This window comes from Centrocercus urophasianus, unplaced genomic scaffold (assembly GCF_019232065.1).
Source record: "Centrocercus urophasianus isolate 14NV4802_14NV808 unplaced genomic scaffold, USGS_Curo_1.0 seq_30, whole genome shotgun sequence".
Classification (NCBI taxonomy): Eukaryota; Metazoa; Chordata; class Aves; order Galliformes; family Phasianidae; genus Centrocercus; species Centrocercus urophasianus.
This window is the reverse complement of record NW_024884867.1, coordinates 3,394,413-3,416,865: the sequence shown is the minus strand read 5'-3', so window position 1 is coordinate 3,416,865 and position 22,453 is coordinate 3,394,413. Positions and strand designations below refer to the sequence as shown.

The following is a 22,453-nucleotide window of genomic DNA, read 5'->3' as shown; positions in this document are numbered from 1 at the left end:
ATAGGAAGACATTTTTATTTCAGTTACGCAGAGCTTTCCCAATCTCTGAAAAGCTTGGGGGTGCTTGAGCCAATGCTCCGCTTTGATTTTTATGCTCAGGAGTGTGCCAGATTGGGAATGTGGAGCGTTTGAGAAAGCAGATATGTTTGGTCCCTGGTTCTGCTGTCTTTTTCTGGTTCAAAATGAGTTTGGGATGCTCAGTGCTCAACTTGAAGGGACCTCTGCTGGTTTGGGAGCACCGTTGGGACTCTTGGGAAATCACCTATCTTTTGGCAATAGAGAAGAGCTGAAACATTAAAAAAGAACAGTGTTGGCATTGACTGGGTGGAAATAACAAAAAACAGCGAAACAAAGTAAGAAGTTACTCATCTCTTCCCAGAAGAAGGGCGAGCACTGCCTGGAACGGCAGCTGTGGCTGATGGAGGAGCCGTGCAGCGGGGCTGGGTGTCCCACGGAGCGCCCCGTGCCAGGCAGGAGGGCTGGCTGTGGGATTGTTGTACGGACAATGCTGGCACTGTGTGGCCGTGGGGCTGACACACAGAGCATGCTATAGAACAGTGATCGCTGTGTCTGTGTCCTGGCATGTCTCAGCAGGCTCTGTGTCATGAGCCCTTGCCCATGAAGCTGGCAGGAACAGATGCTGGATAGCAGCAAAAAGGACCTCAGCCTTGTAGAGGTGCAGGCTCAGCATGGGGCTTTGGGCCAGGTGTGGGGAGCTCTGGATCTGATGGTGGCCAATGTAAGGAGCTGATGGAGAGAAGTCAGCATGCTGGGTTCTGCACAGTGCTTGGGTCTAACAGTGCTGGTTAGTAGTTGCATCGCTGACTCACCGAGAATCTGTCTGATAGTCTGATCTGAATGACTTGCTTCTAAACCAGCTTCCCCACAGGGAGGTTGAGTTGCAGGTGAGGAAGTATGAGAAAAAATTGTACTCAGCTGGGAAAACCAGCAGTGTTGCTGTGTTTTGAGGAGTGCTCTGCATTTATAATAGAGCTTAGAAATGGGTTGGTAGTTGTTCACATATCACACGCGGCACACAGTTCAGCTGCACTAAAATAAGGCCTTCAGGAGACAGCAAATGGCCTTTAGCGTGGTCTTACCTTGTGTTAGCATTCTCAGAATGAGAATGAATGGGTTGTTAAGTAGGAAGAATTGCTTCTAAAATCAGGATTTAAGTAAAATAACAACTGCTGCATACAGGCTTGTCGTGGGCACTTTCTGTGCCCGAGCTTCCACTGCTTGTTCTGAGAATAAATAGTTAATGTTGTGGAAGTACTGAAAGGAGGAGAATGGTTCTGTTGTTTCTCTTCTGTACGTGCAGTGGAAGTGCACAAAGCTGCTGGGAGTGCCCTGCGTGTGGGTATTTGTTTGGGTTCGGGCTGAAGAGCGCAGCCCAGTCCTGCTGCCATGGCTGGCGGTGGCCCTGTGCCAGCCCGCGTGCTTGGCGCGTTGTATGGAGCCCAGCTTGTGCATATGGAATCTGTCGGGTGGGTGCCCTGCAGAGAATGCATTTAGATTGCAGTTAAAAATACCGGTGGTTCACAGATTGCTGTCTGGCCCTTCGCAGCGTGTTCAGAACCATGAAGCAGTCTTACTCCTCAGACGTCGATGCAGTTTTGTCACCTGCTTCTTCTCTTTTGTGCATGAGAAGGTGTTTATCTGTTTTTCCTTGTATGGAAGCAGCACGCAGCTGTTCTGGTCCCCGCTGTAGCCTGTCGGCAGCATTATGCTATATTAGATCATTGTTTAGAATGGGCTCACATATATTTGGTTTCTTCAGTGTTACAAAATGGCCTTCAGGTTTTAATACAGCTCAGTGGATTATGTGCAGGGCTGATCCGTCTGCTGTACCAGTCTTTGTAGCACTTACAGCCCTGTTTAGAGTAACGGTGATGAAAAGATGGACTTCCAGGGCTGTCAGCAAATGGTGACTTATGCAGAAAGCATTGTTCATCAGAAGGGTTTGCCAATTTGTGAATATATCATTCTATAAACATCAGTTAATAAAATTTACCGCATAACTGTGGACATGTTTAAGTCAAGGTGAAATTCCATTCCTTCATTTTGCTTTTCTTACAACTTCGGAGTTCCCGAGAACTCTTTTAATAGATGAATTCCACTGCTTACTCTCAAATCCAAACAGGACATGAGTTTCCTTCTCCCTCAGCCCAAAGCCTGGCCAGGCAATGCTTCTCCCTGAGATGAAAGCTGGTAACAGGGCGTACAAGCACAGTGTGCTCATCCTTACACTGTTTCATCTGCCTGCTTACTCATAATCGTTAACTAAAACGAACATGCTATGAACTGTCCTGTGCATCACCTGAAGACCATTTATATTTACTGATCACAGGGGCTTTATTGGGAATACACACTTCTTGTAAAGCACGACATGGATCTGTCCTCTGCTGTCAGCTGTGTTCCCCCTGCTTGGCTGTGAGCTGGGAGCACGAGGAGCAGCTTCTGTCTGCTGTCTGGATCCAAAGCAGGCAAACTGGGAGCTGCAAAGCACAGTGCAGTGTCACAGAACCATAGAATGGCCTGGGTTGAAAAGGACCACAATGATCATCTCGTTTCAACCCCCTGCTGTGTGCAGGTCGCCAACCAGCAGCCCAGGCTGCCCAGAGCCACATCCAGCCTGGCCTTGAATGCCTGCAGGGATGGGGCATCCACAGCCTCCTCGGGCAACCTGTGCCAGTGCCTCACCACCCTCTGAGTGAATGTCCGTATGTCAAAAAGTATTGGAGAATAGCAGCACTTCTGTGCTTTACCAAGACAGAGGTGCATTGTGTCAGGAAATCCATCCAAACAAAGGTGGTTTTTAAGCCTCCTGCTGAAATTGCTGTAAAAACTCCTGTGTGTGGTGTGCAGGATGTAACAGCGCAGTAATTGTGTAATTTAAGAAGTGCATATTGCAGCTTTTGTTGTGTGTTTGAGTTGTTGGACTGATTTTTTGTTTCTTTTCCCTGGGCTGTGTGAGACCTCCAGTGCCACATCACAGCTGCAGTGTGATCAGCTAAGGCAGAGAAAACCAGCTGGGTGTTACTTACATGCAAGGTTGCATTGGTTGCAACTGAAGTGATTCTCATGGGTTTGAGGGATGCAGATCTTGCTGTGCTTACCACTGTGGTTTTGAGTTGTTCTTTGATTGCTGTACAAACTTTGCGTGCTGCAGTCTCAAAGTTAAATTACAAGCTTTGGATTTTGTATTGCTAGATGATGTGAGAGCAGTAGGAATAGCTGCCATGAAGGTTTGTTACCCCATTCTCTATTTGTATGATGATAAAAACGAGCAATTGGCACAGAATTGGATCCTATGATGACACACCTGTCTTCTCTTTTCCAATTCCAGGGCGTATTCCCTCGTGGATTCCAGTCAAGTTTCTACTTTCCTGATTTCCATTCTGCTCATAGTCTATGGCAGTTTCAGGTAAGATTGTTCATTAAGGCTTTATAGAATTCTTCTTTTTAAAATAAAATGTAACAACAAGGAAGTGAGTATCATTTGTCTTTTATCTATCTGTATGTGTGTCAGACTGATGGCTAATGTAAATGCAACATTTCTTTGTTCTGAAAAGGAAATGGAGAAGGAAGAAAAGGGAACCAGCTGAGGTGTCTGAGAAACGTAACTGTATGACAGCTTACAAGCATGTATAAGATAACTCTGAATTTGGTCCTTAAAGACAGTTCTGTAGAATTGTATTGCAGAGGGTATGAAGGGATTGCTGGGAGATATGATGTATTACTATCAAAAGTGCTGTTTTAAATGCAACATTTCAGTGTTGATTCAGTGTGTTCCTGCTCTGTAAAGCAGAGATCCTTGAGTCCCAGCACTGTTGTCATGGCTGTAAGGTGAAAGAGGGAAGTGGGGAACACGACCAGGGCTGTATTCTAGCAAGGTGCTTGAGAATGCCTGTCTGTTATGTTTGAATCTTCAGAATTTGCCCCATTCAGGAGACTTGAGTAGAGAAAATTTTGTTCTCCCTCTGAACTCATATCGTGAAGCTTTGCTTTCCAGTGCAATGGCACCCAAGGAATGAGTTTCATACTGGCATACATTCACAGCATACTTTGAACAGTATCACCTGCTCTGTAGTGTCCTATTGCTATTATACATGCTTTTTAACTATTTTGCCTTGTGTTTTACATTCTAAGTTGCTCAGTTTACAAGGCTGTACACTCCAGAGGAATCTGACTTAGTGGATGAGTGGTGATGAATGCAAATCAAATGAGAAAATGCCTGTTCTAGTCCCTTCCTTTTGCATGTTTTCTGAGCACTCCAGCTTATTGCAGACCAAGAGTCTGATGCTGCGAAAATAATTTCCTACGTTTAGCTACTTTAGTAGATATATGAGCTGAAACCCAGATGGAACTGTGGTAAGACTTAAAAGAAAGTAGCCCTCCTCAGATAACCTCATAGAAAGTGGGCATGGTTTCTGATTTTCAGTCTGAAAAGAAGCAAATAGAGCTATTGTGGTATTGCTGGCAACTGCCTTAGACAGAAGTGCAGTAATAGGATCAGAAGGAATTGGGTGGGTGAGTCATTAGGATAAAATCCACTTGTGTGGTGGATCTAATCTAATGCAAGAGGTTTCAGGGGAACAAAGGAGTCCTGGTCTGCTGTCCTGATTGGTGCTGGTAGCAGAGACAAAGCAAAATCTAACAAGTAAAACCAAACCAAGATATTGAGACAAATGTCCAATGGATCCTGAGTAAAGCCTGCTTCTGCAACGGAGTACAGCTTACAGTGCAGAGCTCCTGCTTCTCGTACTGTGAATAGAAGAGCATTCCCTTCCTTCATTTGTGCTGGGTCAGGAATTGTAATTTCAAGCCCTTCTGAACATCTCCCATACATGTTCTGACCCTCCCTCAGCCCTTGTGCTTGGTGTGCTTTGTTGCCAGCTGTCAGAAGGGCAACTATCATTCTTCAAACAGTTACAAGCTATGAAATGCAGCATGCAAGGGCATATGTTAGTTACAGCTTTTCAGAGAGACGAGATTAGCTGCAGGTGGGTTGTTCTCTGTGTTTATTGCCATACAGTTCTTGCAGAGGTACTTCTCTGGTTTACCTGCTGGGTCACTTTGCAGGCAGGTAACAGTGAGATCTTCTATCACCTACTCAAAAGTGATTATGGTAAAGCCTGATTTAACCATCATCTGTCTCTTCTAGTATCTCCTTTTAAACTGTTACACGGATGCTTCTCAATCAGAATGAGGACTACTTTTGTGTTGTGAATATTTGCAGAGGTATCTGCTCAGGTTTTAAATAGTTTTGGTGTTTTGTTTTTTAATGCTTCAACATTTGAAGTATATGAGCTGGTTTGCTCTCCGCTTCAGAAGCAGTGACTGTGGGCCCTCACAAATCACTGCTGTCTTCGTTGGCTAATTCAGAACTAAAGTGCAAGCTGTACCTCTGTATGTAGGTGAGGACTGAACTTCCCATCCCAAAGAGTCTCTGGTTTTCCCATATTAAGCATGCCACGTTTTAGAGCCCTGAAGACTATAGAACATATGGTATGGAAGAGTAATGCATATTGGTTTTGTTTTCCTGTGCTTTCCCTGCTCTGTCTTGCTTATTTAGGTTGCAAGCATGTTGAGATAATGTCCTTCTCTTTTCTTGTCCTTCATGGTGCTAACAGCCGTGATGGGTCCGCGTTCCTGATGTTCATTAGTTGACAGCATTCTGTGTGTTTCAGCTGCATGTGAAATGTATAAGTAGGTGTAAGAACCTTAGATTTCTCTCTGTGGCAGTGGTTCAAAATATTCAAATAAAACGTCTGACTAATTCTGGTAATAGTGAGTGGGGTAATAAAAATAGCTGGCTGCTAAGAGAAGGGAGTGCTTGGAGTTCATAAGCACCTGCTGCTGCAGAGCTGACAGGATGGAGCTGGGGGCTGGCCAGGCCTTTCTGCTGGAGGCCACCAGGAGTGTCCCCATGTGTTCTCACACAGGTGGATGTGTGAGCAGCTGCTGCAGGTGGCAGCTCCAGGCAGAGCTGTGGCACCTCGCTTGCACGGCTCTATGGCATGCTTAGGAGCTAGTGCTCCATCTAGGCAGCGCCTTATGCAGTTATTGCCCCTCTTTTCTCTTCCATATCTTGCGTGAGAACTTGTCTTTTAATCTCACAGGCGCATTTTAAAAGGCGTTGTGACAGTGTTGGGGCACAGCAAGTGTTTTGCCTCTCTCTTCTTTGAGATCTGAATGAATTCAGCAATCTCAGCTCAGTGTTTGGTTCTGATTGTCACCGTTTCATGTAGAACAGCTGAAGTTTGGCAGTTTGTCAGCAACCTCCAGTTCTCACAATCGCAGGGCTGTTCATACGGAGCAAGGCAAGGAGGAACTTGTTGGTTTATCACTCATTAGATGCACACTCCGTTTCATATTTCCTCCTTTGCTTCGTAAGAACATTTTCCTGCGGGGTTTCCTTGAAGCCTTGCTGCAATAGAAGTGACCCATTGTTGAAGTTGAACTTGTATGATAGTAACATGCCAGCAGCTCACTCAGTGCTGTGGCCTCAGCATCACCCTGCCAAGCACTGCCCCATGGGAGGGGAGCTTTGAAGCCTGCTGGAAATGAGAGGCACTGTGAGGACCCACGGAACGAGCAGCTGTGGTTCATTGCCTGGTGGGAGCTCTGTGTGTACGCTGCTCATGGAAACGAAGCAAAAACCTTGAATAAAAAAAGCAAGTGTTTCTCACTCTGCTGTTTCTTTAAAGCCCGGTAAATTCTGGAATATCTTGTTTTTAACTTTCTCAGAGGATGTTTTAGTGACCGTTCCTTAGTTTTTTTATTAGTGATCATTTGTAGGAGAGGGAAGGGCTGAACTTCAAACTTGGTGCAGATGGCTTGGAAACAAACTGCTTTCTGAGGGAAAAGGGAAGTAATTTCCTAGTTTGTGCTTTGTTTTGAGGTGAGGGTATTTGCAGGCAATAATGTCATAATTGCTGGCTGTATTGTAATTGAAAGAGAGCGGGCTGAAGTTGTTTGTGAGCAGTACATACAATAACATCTTTCCAGTTTTCTTTGCTGATGGCCCCATAGATGGGGAGGAGCTCCCTGGTGCCACTGATGGGGTGCTGCTGTGAAGCTGTTGCTGAGCTGAGATCGTGCAGAGAAGAGTGAAATGCTGCTCTGGGAAAGCAGCACCTTGTTTGGCTGAACCTTGGATCCATTCCACACGGCTGTCCGCTGCCTTTTGGGCTTTTAGAGCTTGAGAGACAAATATGAGGCCTAGTGTGAATTAATGGGCATAAAGAAAGTGTGAAGGTGGATGCTTCTCAATCAGAATGAGGCCTACTTTTGTGTTGTGACTATTTGCAGAGGTAACTGCTCAGGTTTTAAATAGCTGTGGTGTTTTGTTTTGTTTTTTAGTGCTTCAGCACTTAAAGTACATGAGGTGCACCTCCAAACCCCGTGCTGTCAGTGGTGTCCCACTGCTGCTGCAGCTCAGCAGCCTGGGCCTGGACTGCTGCCCTGGGAGCTGTGCTGTGCCCCAGTGGTGCAGTGCAGAGCTCAGGAGGAACAAGCTAAGAGGGTTCATCTGTTAGGATTTATGTTCCCTATTGCCTCTTGCATTTGCGGTAACTTTTTAGCTGATGCTCCAAGTTCTGTGTGTCTCAGGCTTAAGTTTCCTCATACTTTGTGTAAGTCCACATTTTGCTTTCACTTCACGATAGAATCAGTTGTGTAATAGAAGCAGAACCAGAATGAGTTGCTTTCTGTAATACACCATCCTGCAGCCCCACACTGATTGCAGGTTGTAGGATTGCAGCACAGAATTGCTTACCCGTGCATTGCATAACCTATGCACTAACACAAAGTAGCTTTGATACCCGTAGGATGGAACAGAAGATTGTGATGTTTGGTTTTGTTTTTTTTTTTTTTACCAGTCTGACAAATTAATGGCGTGCTTACTTTGCATAGTACAATTGCTTGCAGCTCAGCTTGGGAAAGAACAGAAGGATCTTAATGCTTGTTGACCAGAAGGCTTAAGGGAGGAGCTGTGCAGTGGTTCTGGTGGGTCCCTACAGCTTATTTGAATAAATAAATCTACAGCAGTGTCCTGGATAATTTGCATGCATGTTAGGAGAAGGAGAAACTATTGTGGTAAATTGGATGGCCAGGGTTTTTGTATGAAACAACATAGAAGTTAATGATAGGAAATGACTGCTGCCCAAAACGGCTCCTACATGGAATTCCCTCCTTTCAGAAAGTTAAGCCAAAATTTGTTGGAATGTAATCTAGAAACTGCACAGAAGTGAAGGACTGTGGTGAAAGTGATAGAATAGTGTGTTGTTTGGGATTTTGGTTTGGCGTACGGATAAAAATGAGAAGATGAATCAACTGGAGCTCAGTCTGCAGGCAGGGGAACGTCAGCTGCTGAGGAATCAATGTGTAGCGTTTCGGGAGAGCTTCCTCTCCTCATTTGTGCTGTCTCAGGTACATACATGGTTACTTTCTAGGCTTTGCTGAAGCTGTTTCAGTTAACTAAGGGCTTCCTTATTCAGCAGAGATTTACATAAAAGCAAATTTTGATCATCCTTTGTTAGAAGAGTGAGAGGAAGGAAATAACGTGATGTTGAAGATGAACCCCACTTCTTAGATTTGAACCATGAGGCACTAAAATGAGAACTTCAGAGTTCTGAAACATAAGAGAATTGAAACTTTTGTTGTGTTTCTGTCACATTCTGAGTTTCCAGGTAACACAGATAATATCTGTGTTTGTGGTTTGTTGTTAACAGCTGCCAGTGCAGCTCAGTACCAGACCAAGTGTGGTTGGGTGCCTCACTGTAACCACGGGCTCTGTGTGTAATTCCTGGTGTGTACGGTGGGCTGTTTTTTTAATAACCAGCTCTTAAAAAATAAATGAGGGCTTTCTCGTGGGGAAGCTGCTGTTGTAGCGGGCTGGTAATGAGACCACAGCCAGCGAACCCAGATGGGAGTTTGAAATTCGCCTGCTAAGCTTGCTTTTCTTTCCTGCAGGTCTCTCAACATGGACTTTGAGAATCAAGACAAAGAGAAGGACAACAGCAGCACGGCTGGGTCTTTTAACGGCAACAGCACCAATAACAGTAAGGGTCAGCTTTACTCCTGATCTTTTTTTCATCACTTCAGTGTGTTGCATCTTTTGTTTCACCCAGCCATGTGTGTCAGCTCGTGCTTTGCAGCTCCACCTGATGTAGTGGAGCTGTTCTGTGGAAGCAGGTGCATCAACTCTGTGTGTGTCCAAGGAAACTGGATTTAAGCCATCAGTGTCATGTTTCCATAACGCATAGAAACTTCATGCTGTGCAATTTGTCAGGTCCTGCTGGATATGGGAACTGCTTTTATTTTTATATTTGAAATAGGGTTATGGAAGGCAGTGTAATTAATTTCTCTTTGTCTGGTGTTTATCACAGTGACACAACACATTGGCCTGTCTGCAGACAATTAGAGGTTTAATCTCATGCTATGCTAATGAGTCTATAGGGATGATTCAGCTTTATCAACACACATACTGGAGTATAGCTTTCACATGGCTTTGGGTGCTCATGTAAAATGGACAACAAAGCATGTGTACACATGGCCCTTTCAGAGCAGAGATTAACCTGTCAGCTCCGATGCAGGGGCTGTGCCCTCTGTTACTGGATGAATGGATTCCAGGCAGCTTGGCCATCAGAGATACGCTGTTTTGCAAGCAAAAATGTATATGTGAACAACTGGAGTGGAATGTGTTGTACACAATGTGCTGTAAATTCACACCTAGGTGTAATTTACAGTAACATACGTGGCCGTACTCTGAGAACAGACTCTGGAATGAAGTTTCAGCAGGTGGAAAAGATGGGTCTGGGACAGGTGAGCCCTGTGCACAGACCTCTGGATGCTGAGGTGGCTTTGTTTCAGACAAGAGATACAGCTTGAAATTAATACATAATAACAAGGGGGATGTGTTTTGGTGGCATTGGGGATTTTTTAACCATTGGCAGCACAGTTCCAGCACGGAGGTGGTTCAGCAGTGAACTGCTGGGCTTTGGGCATGTGAGCGCAGCAAGGGGATCAGCCATCAAACTGATCAGAACTGAAATGAAGAACTTTGACATTTAACACTGCACACCCTAATTCCCATACACCAGGGCAGTTTGTCATATGTCACTTCTGTTTTTTCCCTTGGGAAATGGAAGAGCATGTAAATAAATTCCATTTCTCAAGGCAGCAGGAACTAGATGTAAGCCGCAGATTAGGACACAGGACTTTCTGTCTCGGTGCTGTCATCACTGGGCTGTCTGTGTTGTGCTTTAGCCTTTTGTCACTGCTCAGTAACAGAAGTACCAAGGGTTCGTGCAGTGTAAGCAGTGTGATGGCTGTGATCATGGTTCTGCTTTTCTTTTATAAAAATTACGACATACTGTTGACAGCAATCGTGTTTCTTTTCATTTCCATGAGGGTTTTTTGACATCCCTAAATATGTTGGTAACTGTGAGTTCTGTAAGCAACCCATTACTATGCAGCTTTACTGGAAAAAATGCACACACTTCTACACACATACAGAGTTTGTGTGAATGTATACTTGTGTGTGTATTTGTGTATAGGTTCGTGCATACGTATGTGATTCATAATCATGAGTTAATTTTTAACTTGTTATTCATTCTGTCTGTGTCACCAGAGGAAAAAAACCAACAAAACACGAGTCTGCTTTCAGCTTTCAGTTCTTGAGCTACAACAGAGCAGTCCTTTTGGTGCCCACGCTCCCTGCCAAAGCTGTGTCATTTCAGAGCTGCAGTACAGAGTGAATTTCTATAGCACTGACCAGCACTGACATGAAGCACGGTGTTCAAACCCAGAGTGGTGTCTGTCGGTCAGGACAGGCTTCAGGCGTGTGGCTGGTATGAAGGAGCCCACATTTAGTGTCACCTTCTTTCTCCTGCAGGTATTCAAACCATCGATTCCACGCAGGCGTTGTTCCTGCCCATCGGAGCGTCTGTGTCTCTCCTTGTTATGTTCTTCTTCTTCGACTCAGTTCAAGTTGTCTTCACAATCTGCACAGCAGGTGACTGCGTTCTCTTTTTACTCATTGGAATAAAAGATAAAGCACTGATGTCATTTTGCATTATTGGTGAAAATTGTGAGGCGTGTCATCGTGCATTTTCAGAAAATGAATTGGTTTTGTGGTTGTGTTTTTACTCTCTGTTTGAGGAGTACTCTGCAAGGTTTGTTAAACTTACTGATCTGTAAATTGCAGGAGTTTTGGAAGGTGCTGGATGTGTCATCTTAAGCGAATAGTTCCCTTGTTAAAAATCAGTGCTTAGAGCTGTATGTGGTATTTCCTACTTCAGCTGCTTTATAGGATCAGACCATAGCTTGGTATTGGTTCATAGCATAGAAGGAGGCCCTGCAGACCGTACTCAAACTTCTTTCCCTAGTTCAGTTTTGGTTTTTGCTCTTACGCTGATTTTCATAGTTTGAAGGGTTTTTAATTGTCAGTGTTACTCTTGCACTGCTTGGCCTTAGGACAAAAATGAGATGATTGCAAATAAATTGCAACTCCTCTGATCCTATTTATTATTATTTACATTTGGCTATTTGAGTAAATACCGGGACTCTGATTTTTGGAAAGTGTTGGCCTTTTGATCTTCCTGCAGATTTCCAAGAGGCCAGCTGCTATTCAGGGAAACAAGGTCCTCCTTACTGCTCCAAATGTGCACGAGCTTTAAAAAGTTGTCCTCGGTTCATGCACTGAGTCTGGGAAGACTGTTAACCCCTTCACTACCTCTCATCTTCTCCCACTTGTGTAGTGCATGCTTTTCCCTCCTGATGTCCAGCTTCCCTCCAGCCTGCTCAGCAGTGTTGGTGTTGGTGGGCGAAGGCCAAATCCTGCTCTCCAGATGAGTGCTGGTGCTGCAGTCTGTGCTGCTGGTGCCACACTGCTGGGTGCTTGGTGCAGCTCTGGCTGCTGTCACGTGGGTTCTTTCCTATCCTGAGTAAATCATTACTTTGTATGAATTACTGCACAAGATACATGTTAGTGATAAGGGAAGCTTTATGACAAAAGAAAAACATTAAAGTCAATCTTATTGATCCGTATATTTCCAGAATGACCCTGACATTTGTGACTGTTTGTGAGGCTTGTGGTGTGTAGTCAGGCTGCATTGTTCCAGCCAGGGCTTGTTCCAGGTTTAAGAGTACCAAGTCCCTGGATTGGTGCCCTAGGGTATCTCTGCTCTTGCTTTATGATACTGTTGTGGCCTCACATCAGGGAGTGTCACTCAGCACAGAGCCCAGGAGCCCTGTTGGAGGCACTTGGCAGGGAGCAGGCCACGGGTCTCCAGCTCAAATACATCTCCCTTTGTGTAGAGTTCAGAGGCTGGTGTGGGCGTGTTTTCAAATTATGGCTGGTATCTGGTTTCTTAAACTGCTCTTAAATCTTTCTGCCTCAAACACTGGCTGTTCAGGGAAGGGTCAGGATGCAGGGAAGGCCCCACCGCAGCGCTGGGCTGGGAGGCAGAGCTGCGGGTGGCACAGTGCTGCTGGGGGGAGTTAGGGCAAGGCGTCCCGATCCTACAGTAGGTATTGGGGCTGAGGGGAAGGAGAAACATCCTGCTGGGCAGTAAGGAGCGAGGCTGAGTGGTCCTTGTGGGCAGGTGTGCGTTGGTGGTATTACATCTGATCTCTCTGTGAGGGAGCCCAGCTTCAGGGTAGCAGTGGTGGTGGAAGCCAGGACAGGAGGTGTGGGATCCCCTGGTGGGGAACCTTTCCAGGCACCTCTGAAAAGCATCTGAGGTACCTGAGTGCAGAGGCCTTATGCTCTGTGTTCTTTCTCTGCCCGTTCTGTTTTTTTTCCCCTCCTATCTGAAACGCGAATAGAACTGTGAGTTTCTGTGGTGCTGTTTGCCAACGGACACCTTTGTATTTGGTGTGAATTTGTTTGGTTATTTCTTTCTTTCTTCTAGCCAGACGGGGCAGAGTTGAGGGGTGGAAAGATGCGATGTGACCAAGGCGATTTTTCTCCAATTGGCTTCAGCTGCGTGCTAAAGAGAATGTGTGATTCCTCCTCCCCTCATAGCTTAGGAAAGAAAAAAAATATTCTAAAAAAGCAATGACAACCACCAGAACTTCAGTTCCTTCAGTTTGCCTTTGCTGTCCGTGCTCCATCAGTTCTGGCTGCTGTGTCAGTGCTGCTGCCGGGCGCCTCTCCAAGCCCTCGCTCTTCCGCCTTTTAAAGAGCCTTAATACAAAACCCATGCTGTTATTAAAAAGCAAAAAGCTGGAAGGGAAGAATGGTTGGAAATGCCAGCAGTTACTGAACTTTTTCTTACTAATGTGTGGGTGGGGAAAATAGGCTTCATAAAAACAGAAAATATTTGGGGAAATGCTGTGTTTGGTGATTTCTGTCACTTTACCATTTTTTCCTGTTCTCAGAAGCTTAAGGCACTTCGTATTTTACCTATTTTTCAGTTGTACTGTGATTGAGTAATGAACAAATGGTGAGAAGGGAGAAAAAAGTGACTGAGCTGAAAAACCAAAGAGCGCCTTTGTTGTGCTGAGCTGTGTGAGCTGTGTGCTAAAATGCTAAGGACCCCACAGTTTGCAGGAAGATCTTTCCTTTTTGTTGACTCCTGGAATACTCAGAAACTTTATTGCCTACGTGATCATGAACAGCTTTGATGGTGATTTTTGTTAACGTATATTTTTTCCTTTTAGGTTTGGAGGTAGGAGCATTCGATTCTTTCAAGAGCTTTTATTGTGATTGAAATTTGAAATTAATAGAAGAAAAACCTTGGAGTCTTTAACTGCTGCTGCTTTAGTAATACTGTGTCTCATAATAGAACATTGTTGCAAGAGCTTTTTCAGATTGGAGAAGCTACTTTGTGTGCTGCAGAAATGAGGTCTGGATGTACTAATTTTACCTTTTCTTCCTTTTCTAGTCCTTGCAACAATAGCTTTTGCTTTCCTTTTGCTCCCGATGTGCCAGTACTTAACAAGGCCTTGTTCGCCTCAAAACAAGTAAGGACTTGAAACATGTTTTACTCCTCTTCTTGTGTGCTATTTATTTTAATATAAATTCTTTAGCAGTCTTTGGTTACAAGTGTTTAACCTTGGGGTCCGAGTTCGTGCGCACTTCTTCTGTGCGAACATTCTGCTTCCACTCCAGCACTGGGGAGCATCGTTCCTGCAAGTCATGCTTGCCAGGCTGGGAAACACAAAACCATTGCAGGGGAATGGATTTCCCAACAGTGGCTTTTAAGAAGTTTGGTTTATTTTTGCTGAGAATTCAGTTTCAGAATCGGTGTTGGGTTTTAATGTTTGTTAATGTTGAACTAAGGATGTTAGTGCTGGCTTGTTTGGAGGCTGTAGTTACACTGGTGAAAACAGCAGTGGTTCTTGTCGTGTTTTGAAGTCAGATGTTTGCTTCTTTTCTTGTGACTCGGGTTCAGGCTGCAAAAAGCACTTCCAGATGGTACCAGGAAATGCCATCCATGCGAGCCATTTCAAAAGGGATGCCAGGATTTACAGGTCTTATTCCATCATTATAGTTCAGGCGTCACACATCACCTGAATGTTAGGCAAGTGTATTTTGCTGCTGTTCTGGTACCTATTTGTGGCTAAAGAACTTCCCCTCGGTCGTTCTTGGCACCCTTCACCAGTGGTTGAGCTTTGTTCCAGTAGCATCCATTTCCTGTTGTATAAATGGCAACACGAAGCCCCGCAGCTGATGTCTGTGTGTTGTTCCTAGGATTTCCTTTGGCTGCTGCGGGCGTTTCACTGCTGCTGAGTTGCTTTCCTTTTCACTGTCTGTGATGCTTGTGCTCATCTGGGTCCTAACTGGCCACTGGCTCCTCATGGATGGTGAGTATGTGAGTGAAGGGATTCAATTGCCACTTCGTGCCCGTTGGGACACATGCAGACACCCGGGGATGGCTGGTGACATTTGCTGTTATTAATGTCTTGCTGAGTTGTAATATTTGGGTGGCAGGCTCCCTGAAAACAAGCCCTGTCAGAAGCATGCTGGGGTAATGATGGGGACTCCTGTTTTTCTGGTTTGTGAAAGCTTCCCAGGAAGTGCTGAACACCCATGAAAGGCTTCCTGCGCCTGTGTGGAGCAGGGTGAACTGCCAGCTTTAGGTAAAGGTGTGTGGAGACGGTGGTTGCTCATGAATCATAACGTGATCTTAACAGTCTGGTTCGTTTCTGCTGTGTGCTGTGTTGGGTTTTGCTTCGGACGATCAAAGACTTTGTTGTGAGGCAGCAGCTGCTGTCTGATGGTGCTGGCTGGGATGGGTGGAGCTGGCAGGCTTACAGCTGGAAGTGTGGATGAAAGCAATTTTTTTGCTACGTTCTTTATTTTTTTTTCCCCTTTTTCTGTCCTGGTTGAACCAAATTCACAGCTTAGTGTTCCCACAAAGAGCTTTCCTCCTCCCCTCTGCCTTCCAAACCTCTTGTGCTGGCTCTGGCATTCATTTAGTCACATGGTGAACTGATTCAGCTCACTAGAATGGTAGCGTGCTCTTTTTTTGCTGGGCTATTTTTCTGCTGCTGCAGTGGGATGAATCGGATTATTGTGCGTTCAGGTATGCACTAGATTTGGCAAAAGGTAAGTGGCAGCACGATGGGATCTGAGAGGATCGAGTGGATGTGACAGCAGAGGGATGAAGGGGGCAGCCGGGGGCAGAGCTGCTGCCTCTCAGCGGTGTCAGGCATTGAATTGGCTCAGGACATCTCGTGAATGATGTCCTGAGGTGGTGATTGCTTGAGGAAAAGCAGCTGGATCGGCATCACCTGCCCTTGAAATTGCATCTTTCAATAAAACATGTGTGCCACCAGCTTTCTAGTTGCTCCTAAATGAGATAGCAGCAACAAGTCCTGAGCACTGACACCTTGACTGTGAGTTTTGTATGTGGGGGTTATGGTCAGTCATGCTCTCTGCTGCTACTGAAGCTTCCACCTGTTGCCTGGAACACCTTGTAAAACACTGACAGCACGTGGAAGAACGCAGACGGTGTTTGCTTTGTTTTATGCAGAGTGGCCCATGAAGGAATCAAGGGTGATCCTTGATCTGTGGTACATACATAGTTTAATGTAGATTCAGGTGTGAATTTTGACACAGTCTGAAGAGATTTGTCTGTCCAGAGGAGCTGACAGAAGCATTTACTCAGAGTAGTCATTTCTGTGAGCAGTGCACTCTGAAATAGCAGGCATTGAGGCAGTTCACCTGCAGGGCTCTGATCTGCGGGCACTGAGCACATCCTGGGTTTTATTTCTTTGTGGTTATTTATGATGCAGTGAATTGTGTTGATGCCATTTAGCTTTGGAGTATTTTATGTCTTTTATATTGCAGAGGTTGTACTATGTAGGTTAGCCTCCCTTAGTTGTTTAAATCCTTCTGGTCCTCTGTCAGCAGAAATGAAGCAGAGGTGACTGTGCCTTATATTGGCTGCAGGGAGGAGCAGGGTGTGCCTTGTTGTGCAATGGAATCTTTCTTTTTGAGTATTTTAGAGCTAAGTAAAAAGGGAAATACTCCGTGGCCTTTTCTGATATCTACGAAATCGAGGTGCAGCAGTTTCTGTCAGAAAAGCCTTCACTGCCTGAATGGAATTCTCTCGTCCCCTGGTAGTTGGTTGGATGTTCCTAGGTGTAGGGACTCATTACAGGATAGGATGAGAAGGCTGTCTTATAAAAGCTTTCCTAAACAGAGGAGGCGTGTGGAGATGGAAAATAGGAGTGGTGTCTGTAGATTTATGCAGTACCCTTTGGCAGCAGTGCAGTGAACTGAGCAGTCCTGGGCACCCTGGGAACTGCTGTGGATCTCAGCTATTGCAGCAACCAAAGAGAAACTGCTGCACGGTGTGTATTTATTTCTGCTTTGTAAATACACTTTGAGAGTTCTGTAGGTGTGTAATTAGGTCACAGCTTCAGCACCTGTTTCAAAGGTCAACTGGTGGCTTATGGGTGAAGCTTAAGTCCTGCTTGTTTACGTAATGATCTGCAGAACAGAAATTGCACCACTGATTTCATCTGTTCTGGTTGCAGTGGGTCAGTAGAGCTAAAAAAAAATACAACTGCAAGCCTAAGATTTAATCACATATGCAGGATTAATCGTAATCTTCAGAATATTCCTCAGAATATCCTTCTTCTGTAGGAGGTGTTGCTTGCTGGAGTGTGGAAGTCAGTCCCTTCAGTTGACTGAATGGTGACTCTTCCAGGTCATGCTGTCAATTCAGCACTTCCAGCTGAGCTGCTGTTGGCACGGCTTTCGGTCTGTGTGTTGGTCCTTCTTCCTGTCTTCTTGTCTGTCAGTTTGTCCTGCTGGCAGTCGGACTGATGGGCTGACGGATGGATGGGAAGACTAACGGACTGATGGACAGAAAGACAGTCAGATGGCCAGAGAGACAGAAAGATGAATGGATTGGCAGACTGAAGGATGGACGGAAAGACAAACTGACCATCTTTCCATCTGTCCCTCTGTCTGTCAGTGCCCATCCTTCAGTCTGTCCATCCATCTTCCTGTCAGTCAGTACCTCTGGTAGAGGGCAGAGAGATGGAAAGATGGATTTGACAGGCAACTGGGTGGACTGATGGACATTTGCAGGACAGACTGGTGGACAGACAAGGGCAGAGACCGGACGAACAGAAGGACATGTGCATGAAAGGGTGCATAGAGAGATGGACAGACAGAAGGACAAACGGGCTGTCTCTGTCCATCCAACATTCAGTTTGACCGTCTGTCTTTTTGTCCATCCAGCACTCTGTCATCCTGTCCGTGTGTCCTCCTGTCTGTTCCTCCAGCACTGCCTGTATTTCTGCCTGTCCATCACTCCATCAGTCTGTCTTTCCATTGACACTCCATCCATTGCCGTCTGCCTTTCTGTCCGTCCATCTGATGCTCTGTCCCATCTGTCCTTCCATCATTCTTCCATCTACCTGCCCAACATTCTGTTTGCCTGTCCCTCCATCTGTCTCTCTCTAGCCGTCCATCTTTCCATTTTTCTTCCCCCTTTTAAGCACTGTTCACTCGGTGCAGTGAAGATGTCAGATGGTTGCCTGTGTGAATTTCCACGATACAGGAACTGACTGTGCGAACAATGGCTAAAAGTTGACATCGGTTAAAATATTTCCACTTCCAGTTAATTATAACGTGGAAATCCTCTCCTAAACATAGGCCAGCCTGAGCTATTATTAGCACTGGCTTTGGAGAAATCTCTTTGATTTCAGACAGCCTGTTCCTTTGTATTTGCTCTTCTTCAGAGGAAGTCTGCAACTGAAGGCTGTACTGAATTACTGAACGCACTTCTTTCGCTCCCTGCTTTGCTGTGTAAAATTCCTTAAACATCTATAATTTATGTTCTATAACAAGTTGCAATAATGCAGCATGATTTAGGTTTTTTAATCTCAGTAATCACATCTCTTCATTAAAACTGGCAGCCGTGCTGCTCAGGGTTACATGGAGATGTCGAGGTGCGCCCGGCAGGCTGGGCATCGCATGCAGCTGTGCTGGGAGCTGCTCCATGGCTTTGTCTTGAATCTGTACTAAATTGTGTCTGTAGAGCTTTGATGGAAGAACTCCGTATCTTCTGGATGAAATGCAAGCGTAATGGATTTTTGCTACTCTGCAATGATGGTGTGAGAGTTAGAATGTTGACTTGTGAACTGTGGCCTGATCAAGTTGTCATGCTGGTGAGCTTTGCTGACAAAATACGTAGGGGATTGGATTTGTGACTGCAGAGGAAGGGTTCCCCCCACCTCCCCTTTCTAGACATGTGTGTCACGTTTCAGGTTTAATTTTGCATTGCACATCCTTAATCTTCTCCTGGAACAGAATTGACAACTCTGAGCCTGCAGCATCAGTCAGTGCAGTTTGCTGGTGTGTCTGAAAGCTCACCCCTGAGAGAGGACTTCCCCTGTTTTCCCACTGATGGGCAGGCGTTCACACAGATGTTTGTTACTGGGAGATCCCTGTACTTCTAAACAGTAGGAGCTCACAGCTGATGTTTGGGCAGCCTTGCACAATCTTGTTCAAGTAGAAGATTGGTTTGAGTGCTTCTTGGTCGTACTGTGTGACGTTAGCATGTTGATTTCTGGAGTTGTTTCCTGCTGGGGGCACAGAGGGTTGAAAGCTGGATGTTGTTGTTTGTAACTGGAGAGCTTGTGTTCTGTGGGGGAGGTGGTCTCTAGGGCTCTGATCATGAGGACGTTTACTTGTGGTGGACAGTGGAAGTGCAGTGGTATTTCTGTTTCTATGGGGACGTGTGCAGATGGATGTGTTCCTCCTGAATGTATTTTGTCTTCTCTTGACTTGCGAGAACTTCAGTATCTGGAAATACTAGAAATCCATATAGTGCAGTGCTGCTCAGGTGCAAACAGAAGCTTCTTCTGAGTGGTGGTTTTTTTTGGGGGGGGGGCAGTATTGGTTTCTCTTTTTGTTGTTGCTTGTTTGGTTTGGGGTTTGTTTTTATTTTTAATGCACTAATTGTGTACTTGCATTTTGTAGCTCTGGCTATGGGCCTGTGTGTTGCAATGATAGCCTTTGTCCGGCTCCCGAGCCTGAAGGTTTCCTGCTTGCTGCTCTCTGGGTTACTAATTTATGATGTCTTTTGGGTAAGTGCTTTGTTTTCTTCTGCTTAAACTGTTTTTATTGTTTGGATTTGTAATTGGTCTTGTGCTGTCTTCACATGAAACGTGCTAGTATGAAGCTGAGTTTCATTGCTCTCTTCTGAAAACTTAAAGCCTTCAGTGGAATACATTATAATTTCCTCCCTAATTAGTTAACAAAAGCAGAAACATCATTAGAATACTTCAGCTTTGGCAGATTCTAAGAAAAAACGAGACCTTCAATTTTGAAGGCTTGGCTGCAGATCAGAACAAGCAGTTCCAAATGAATGTAAAGCCTTCTCCACGCTGCACGGTGCTGCGTGCCAACTTAAGACTAGCAGTGGAATCCTCAGAACAGGAATGCAAACTGATTTATAGCCAGTGAAGCTGGCATAAAATCATACAGCACTTTTGCAAGAAACCTGACAATATATTTGGTAACACTAAAAGCGTGTAGTTCTACCTTTGCATAGCAGCAGGCACTGACTGGGAGGCCCTTGCTGACAGCTCTGGCAGTGAGTCAGTCTTTCTGTGTGCGAGCCTGTTAGAAATAAGCGTTGCATCACCGAGGCTGAGCACTGTGCTTCCCTCTTCTCTGCTTTCAAGCTTTCTTATATTGGGTGCCTCAGTGCCATCCTCTTCCTGGTGCTCGTTGTCCAGATACTGTAGTACCTGTTGGTCAGTATCTTGATATCAGAAAGTATTCCAGTTATTCTTGAGGAGTAATCGTGAAAAAAACTAAAATAGTTTATAAAGAACCAACAAACAACACTTTTTCTAAAAACCATTCTGCATTTTGTTGCCCTTACCTACAACGTATGCATACGGAAATGAAAACAATCTTCTGTTGAATAGGTGAAGCAAAAAGAAGGGGGAAAAAGCTGCTTTAAGTTGCTGTGTAATCACAGTTTGTCATTTCTAAGGATTTTCCTGCTCCGCAGGTCTTCTTTTCTGCATACATCTTTAACAGCAATGTGATGGTGAAAGTGGCCACACAACCTGCTGATAATCCCCTCGACGTTTTATCCCGGAAGCTTCACCTGGGACCAAACGTGGGCAGAGATGTTCCCCGTCTGTCGCTGCCTGGTAAACTTGTATTTCCAAGGTAAAATCGGCAATTCTTTCATGCTACTATGGAAGAAAAGTTTCCCTCAGCACTCTATTAGCACTAATTCTATTCTCTGCTAATGCTATTGGAAAACACCAGCTTGGTTTCCTATTCGATCAATCCCTCTTTGTGATAACGATGGCTGTAGCAGAGTTTAAGGATTCGGTGCTTCCTGTTTGCTGTCTCATGCATGCAGAAATGATCCTAAGTTAGGTCCTGGCCCGTTCAGAACAGGATACACTTTGATGTGAGTTCTGCAGTTTAATAACTTGTGCTACAGTTACGTGTTTATGAATTCCTTCTTAAAACCAAAAAGAGCTGAGGTTTATTCTAAAATTAGAGTAGTCATAAGTACTGCATAACTGCAGGGGGAGGTGGAGGCTGGGGTGGGCAGTGAAGACTTAGCGGGTGAAGCGCTGTGTTGGAGGGAGATCATTCCACATCTCTCCACGGCAGGAGTTCCTTGATTAGGGCTTTAAGCCAGCTCCACGTAGCCTGCGAGCGCTTCAGAAGCCGCGCAGTCTGTTGCCATATCATTATTTTATTCTTCTTTCGATGCTGGAGTGCTGAAATAGCAGAGATTAGGGGGTGATTATCTGCATTGATAACAAGAAAATTGGTTAGTTTATTCTGCAGTAAACTTATTTGGCACTGTTTTCAGAAAAAGATCTCGTGTTAATGGCAGATTTCAGTTTTTAATATGCTTAGCAGTTGGCTCTTTCCTGGGAATCCAACAAAATTACAGTTTTATATGCGTTGTGTCTGAATTAAGCCAAAGATCTGAAAAGGCCATAAACTGATTTATTGTTTCACATTAGAGGAGATTAATCTACACCGGAATGAAGGCACAGTGTTTATCAGTGTGAATCAAATGGGTGGTAGAACTGTCAGCTGGTACCCAGCTCCCATCGTTGGAGGGGAGAGAGGTGATTGAAGGACTGAGCTGGTGGAGCTGTTTCACTGAGGGACTTCCAGCAAAGCAGCTTAAACTTTGGAGCAAGCGTCTAAATAAGAACGTTTAAAACTGAGCTGACATGGTGATGAAGTCACTAAGGAAAGTCTTTAGTGGCTGGTATTTATGCGATAGTTTCTACTGCATAAAAGTTTGCCAGTATAAGCAGGGCATGTGCAAAATGAAGCTCAGAAACAAAGTGGAGTCTGGAGCTTGTTACCTCGTGCATGGGTGCAAACCCAGTTTCAATTGCTCTGCAGTTCCACGGGCAGCCACTTCTCTATGCTGGGGATTGGAGATATTGTGATGCCAGGTCTTCTGCTCTGCTTCGTCCTGCGCTACGATAACTACAAAAAACAAGCCAACAGCGATTCCTGTGGTGCCCCAGGACCAGGGAACATCTCTGGACGTATGCAGAAGGTCTCTTACTTTCACTGCACACTCATTGGATATTTTGTAGGTAAGTAAGTGGTTTAATATGGTTAGCTGCTTAGTGAGCAAGAGTGGGATTATTGTAGATGTGGGTTTGAAAGACGATGAAACAAAGTACAGAGGCTTTGGGAGACTGTGGATTTTATTTTGAGGATGAAAGAGATTATCGGCATCTTTCTGTGAGGAACTTTTTGTGCCTTGCTTTACGAGTGCAGAAGCTGCTCTGCTCATATGTGGTAAGGCAGAAAACATGGGAATTTCTGCATGGGTTATGCTGTGAAAGAGTACAAATAGATGATAGTTGCAGTATTTTTGTATTCTAGCGTTAAGCCTTATGATCCTGTAACATTTTAGTATGTACAGAAAACTGTAAATAGTTGCAGCTGGAATGCTGTCTGTGA

The 22,453-nt window shown here is 44.9% G+C and overlaps 1 protein-coding gene across 2 annotated transcripts in view; it reads left to right on the top strand.

Moving 5' to 3' along the window:
* The window catches only part of SPPL3 (signal peptide peptidase like 3), a 46,195-nt gene that overhangs the window by 21,211 nt on the left and 2,531 nt on the right, over positions 1–22,453 (top strand). The window contains exons 2-9 of one of the 2 annotated variants that reach the window (XM_042829032.1): positions 3,350–3,427; positions 8,980–9,068; positions 10,904–11,023; positions 13,899–13,977; positions 14,708–14,820; positions 19,460–19,566; positions 20,502–20,665; positions 21,881–22,080. In XM_042829032.1, coding sequence (XP_042684966.1) covers positions 3,350–3,427; positions 8,980–9,068; positions 10,904–11,023; positions 13,899–13,977; positions 14,708–14,820; positions 19,460–19,566; positions 20,502–20,665; positions 21,881–22,080 — 950 coding nt within the window. Of the gene's footprint in view, positions 1–3,349; positions 3,428–8,979; positions 9,075–10,903; positions 11,024–13,898; positions 13,978–14,707; positions 14,821–19,459; positions 19,567–20,501; positions 20,666–21,880; positions 22,081–22,453 lie in introns of both variants that reach the window. The other variant, XM_042829031.1, reaches the window with a different exon arrangement.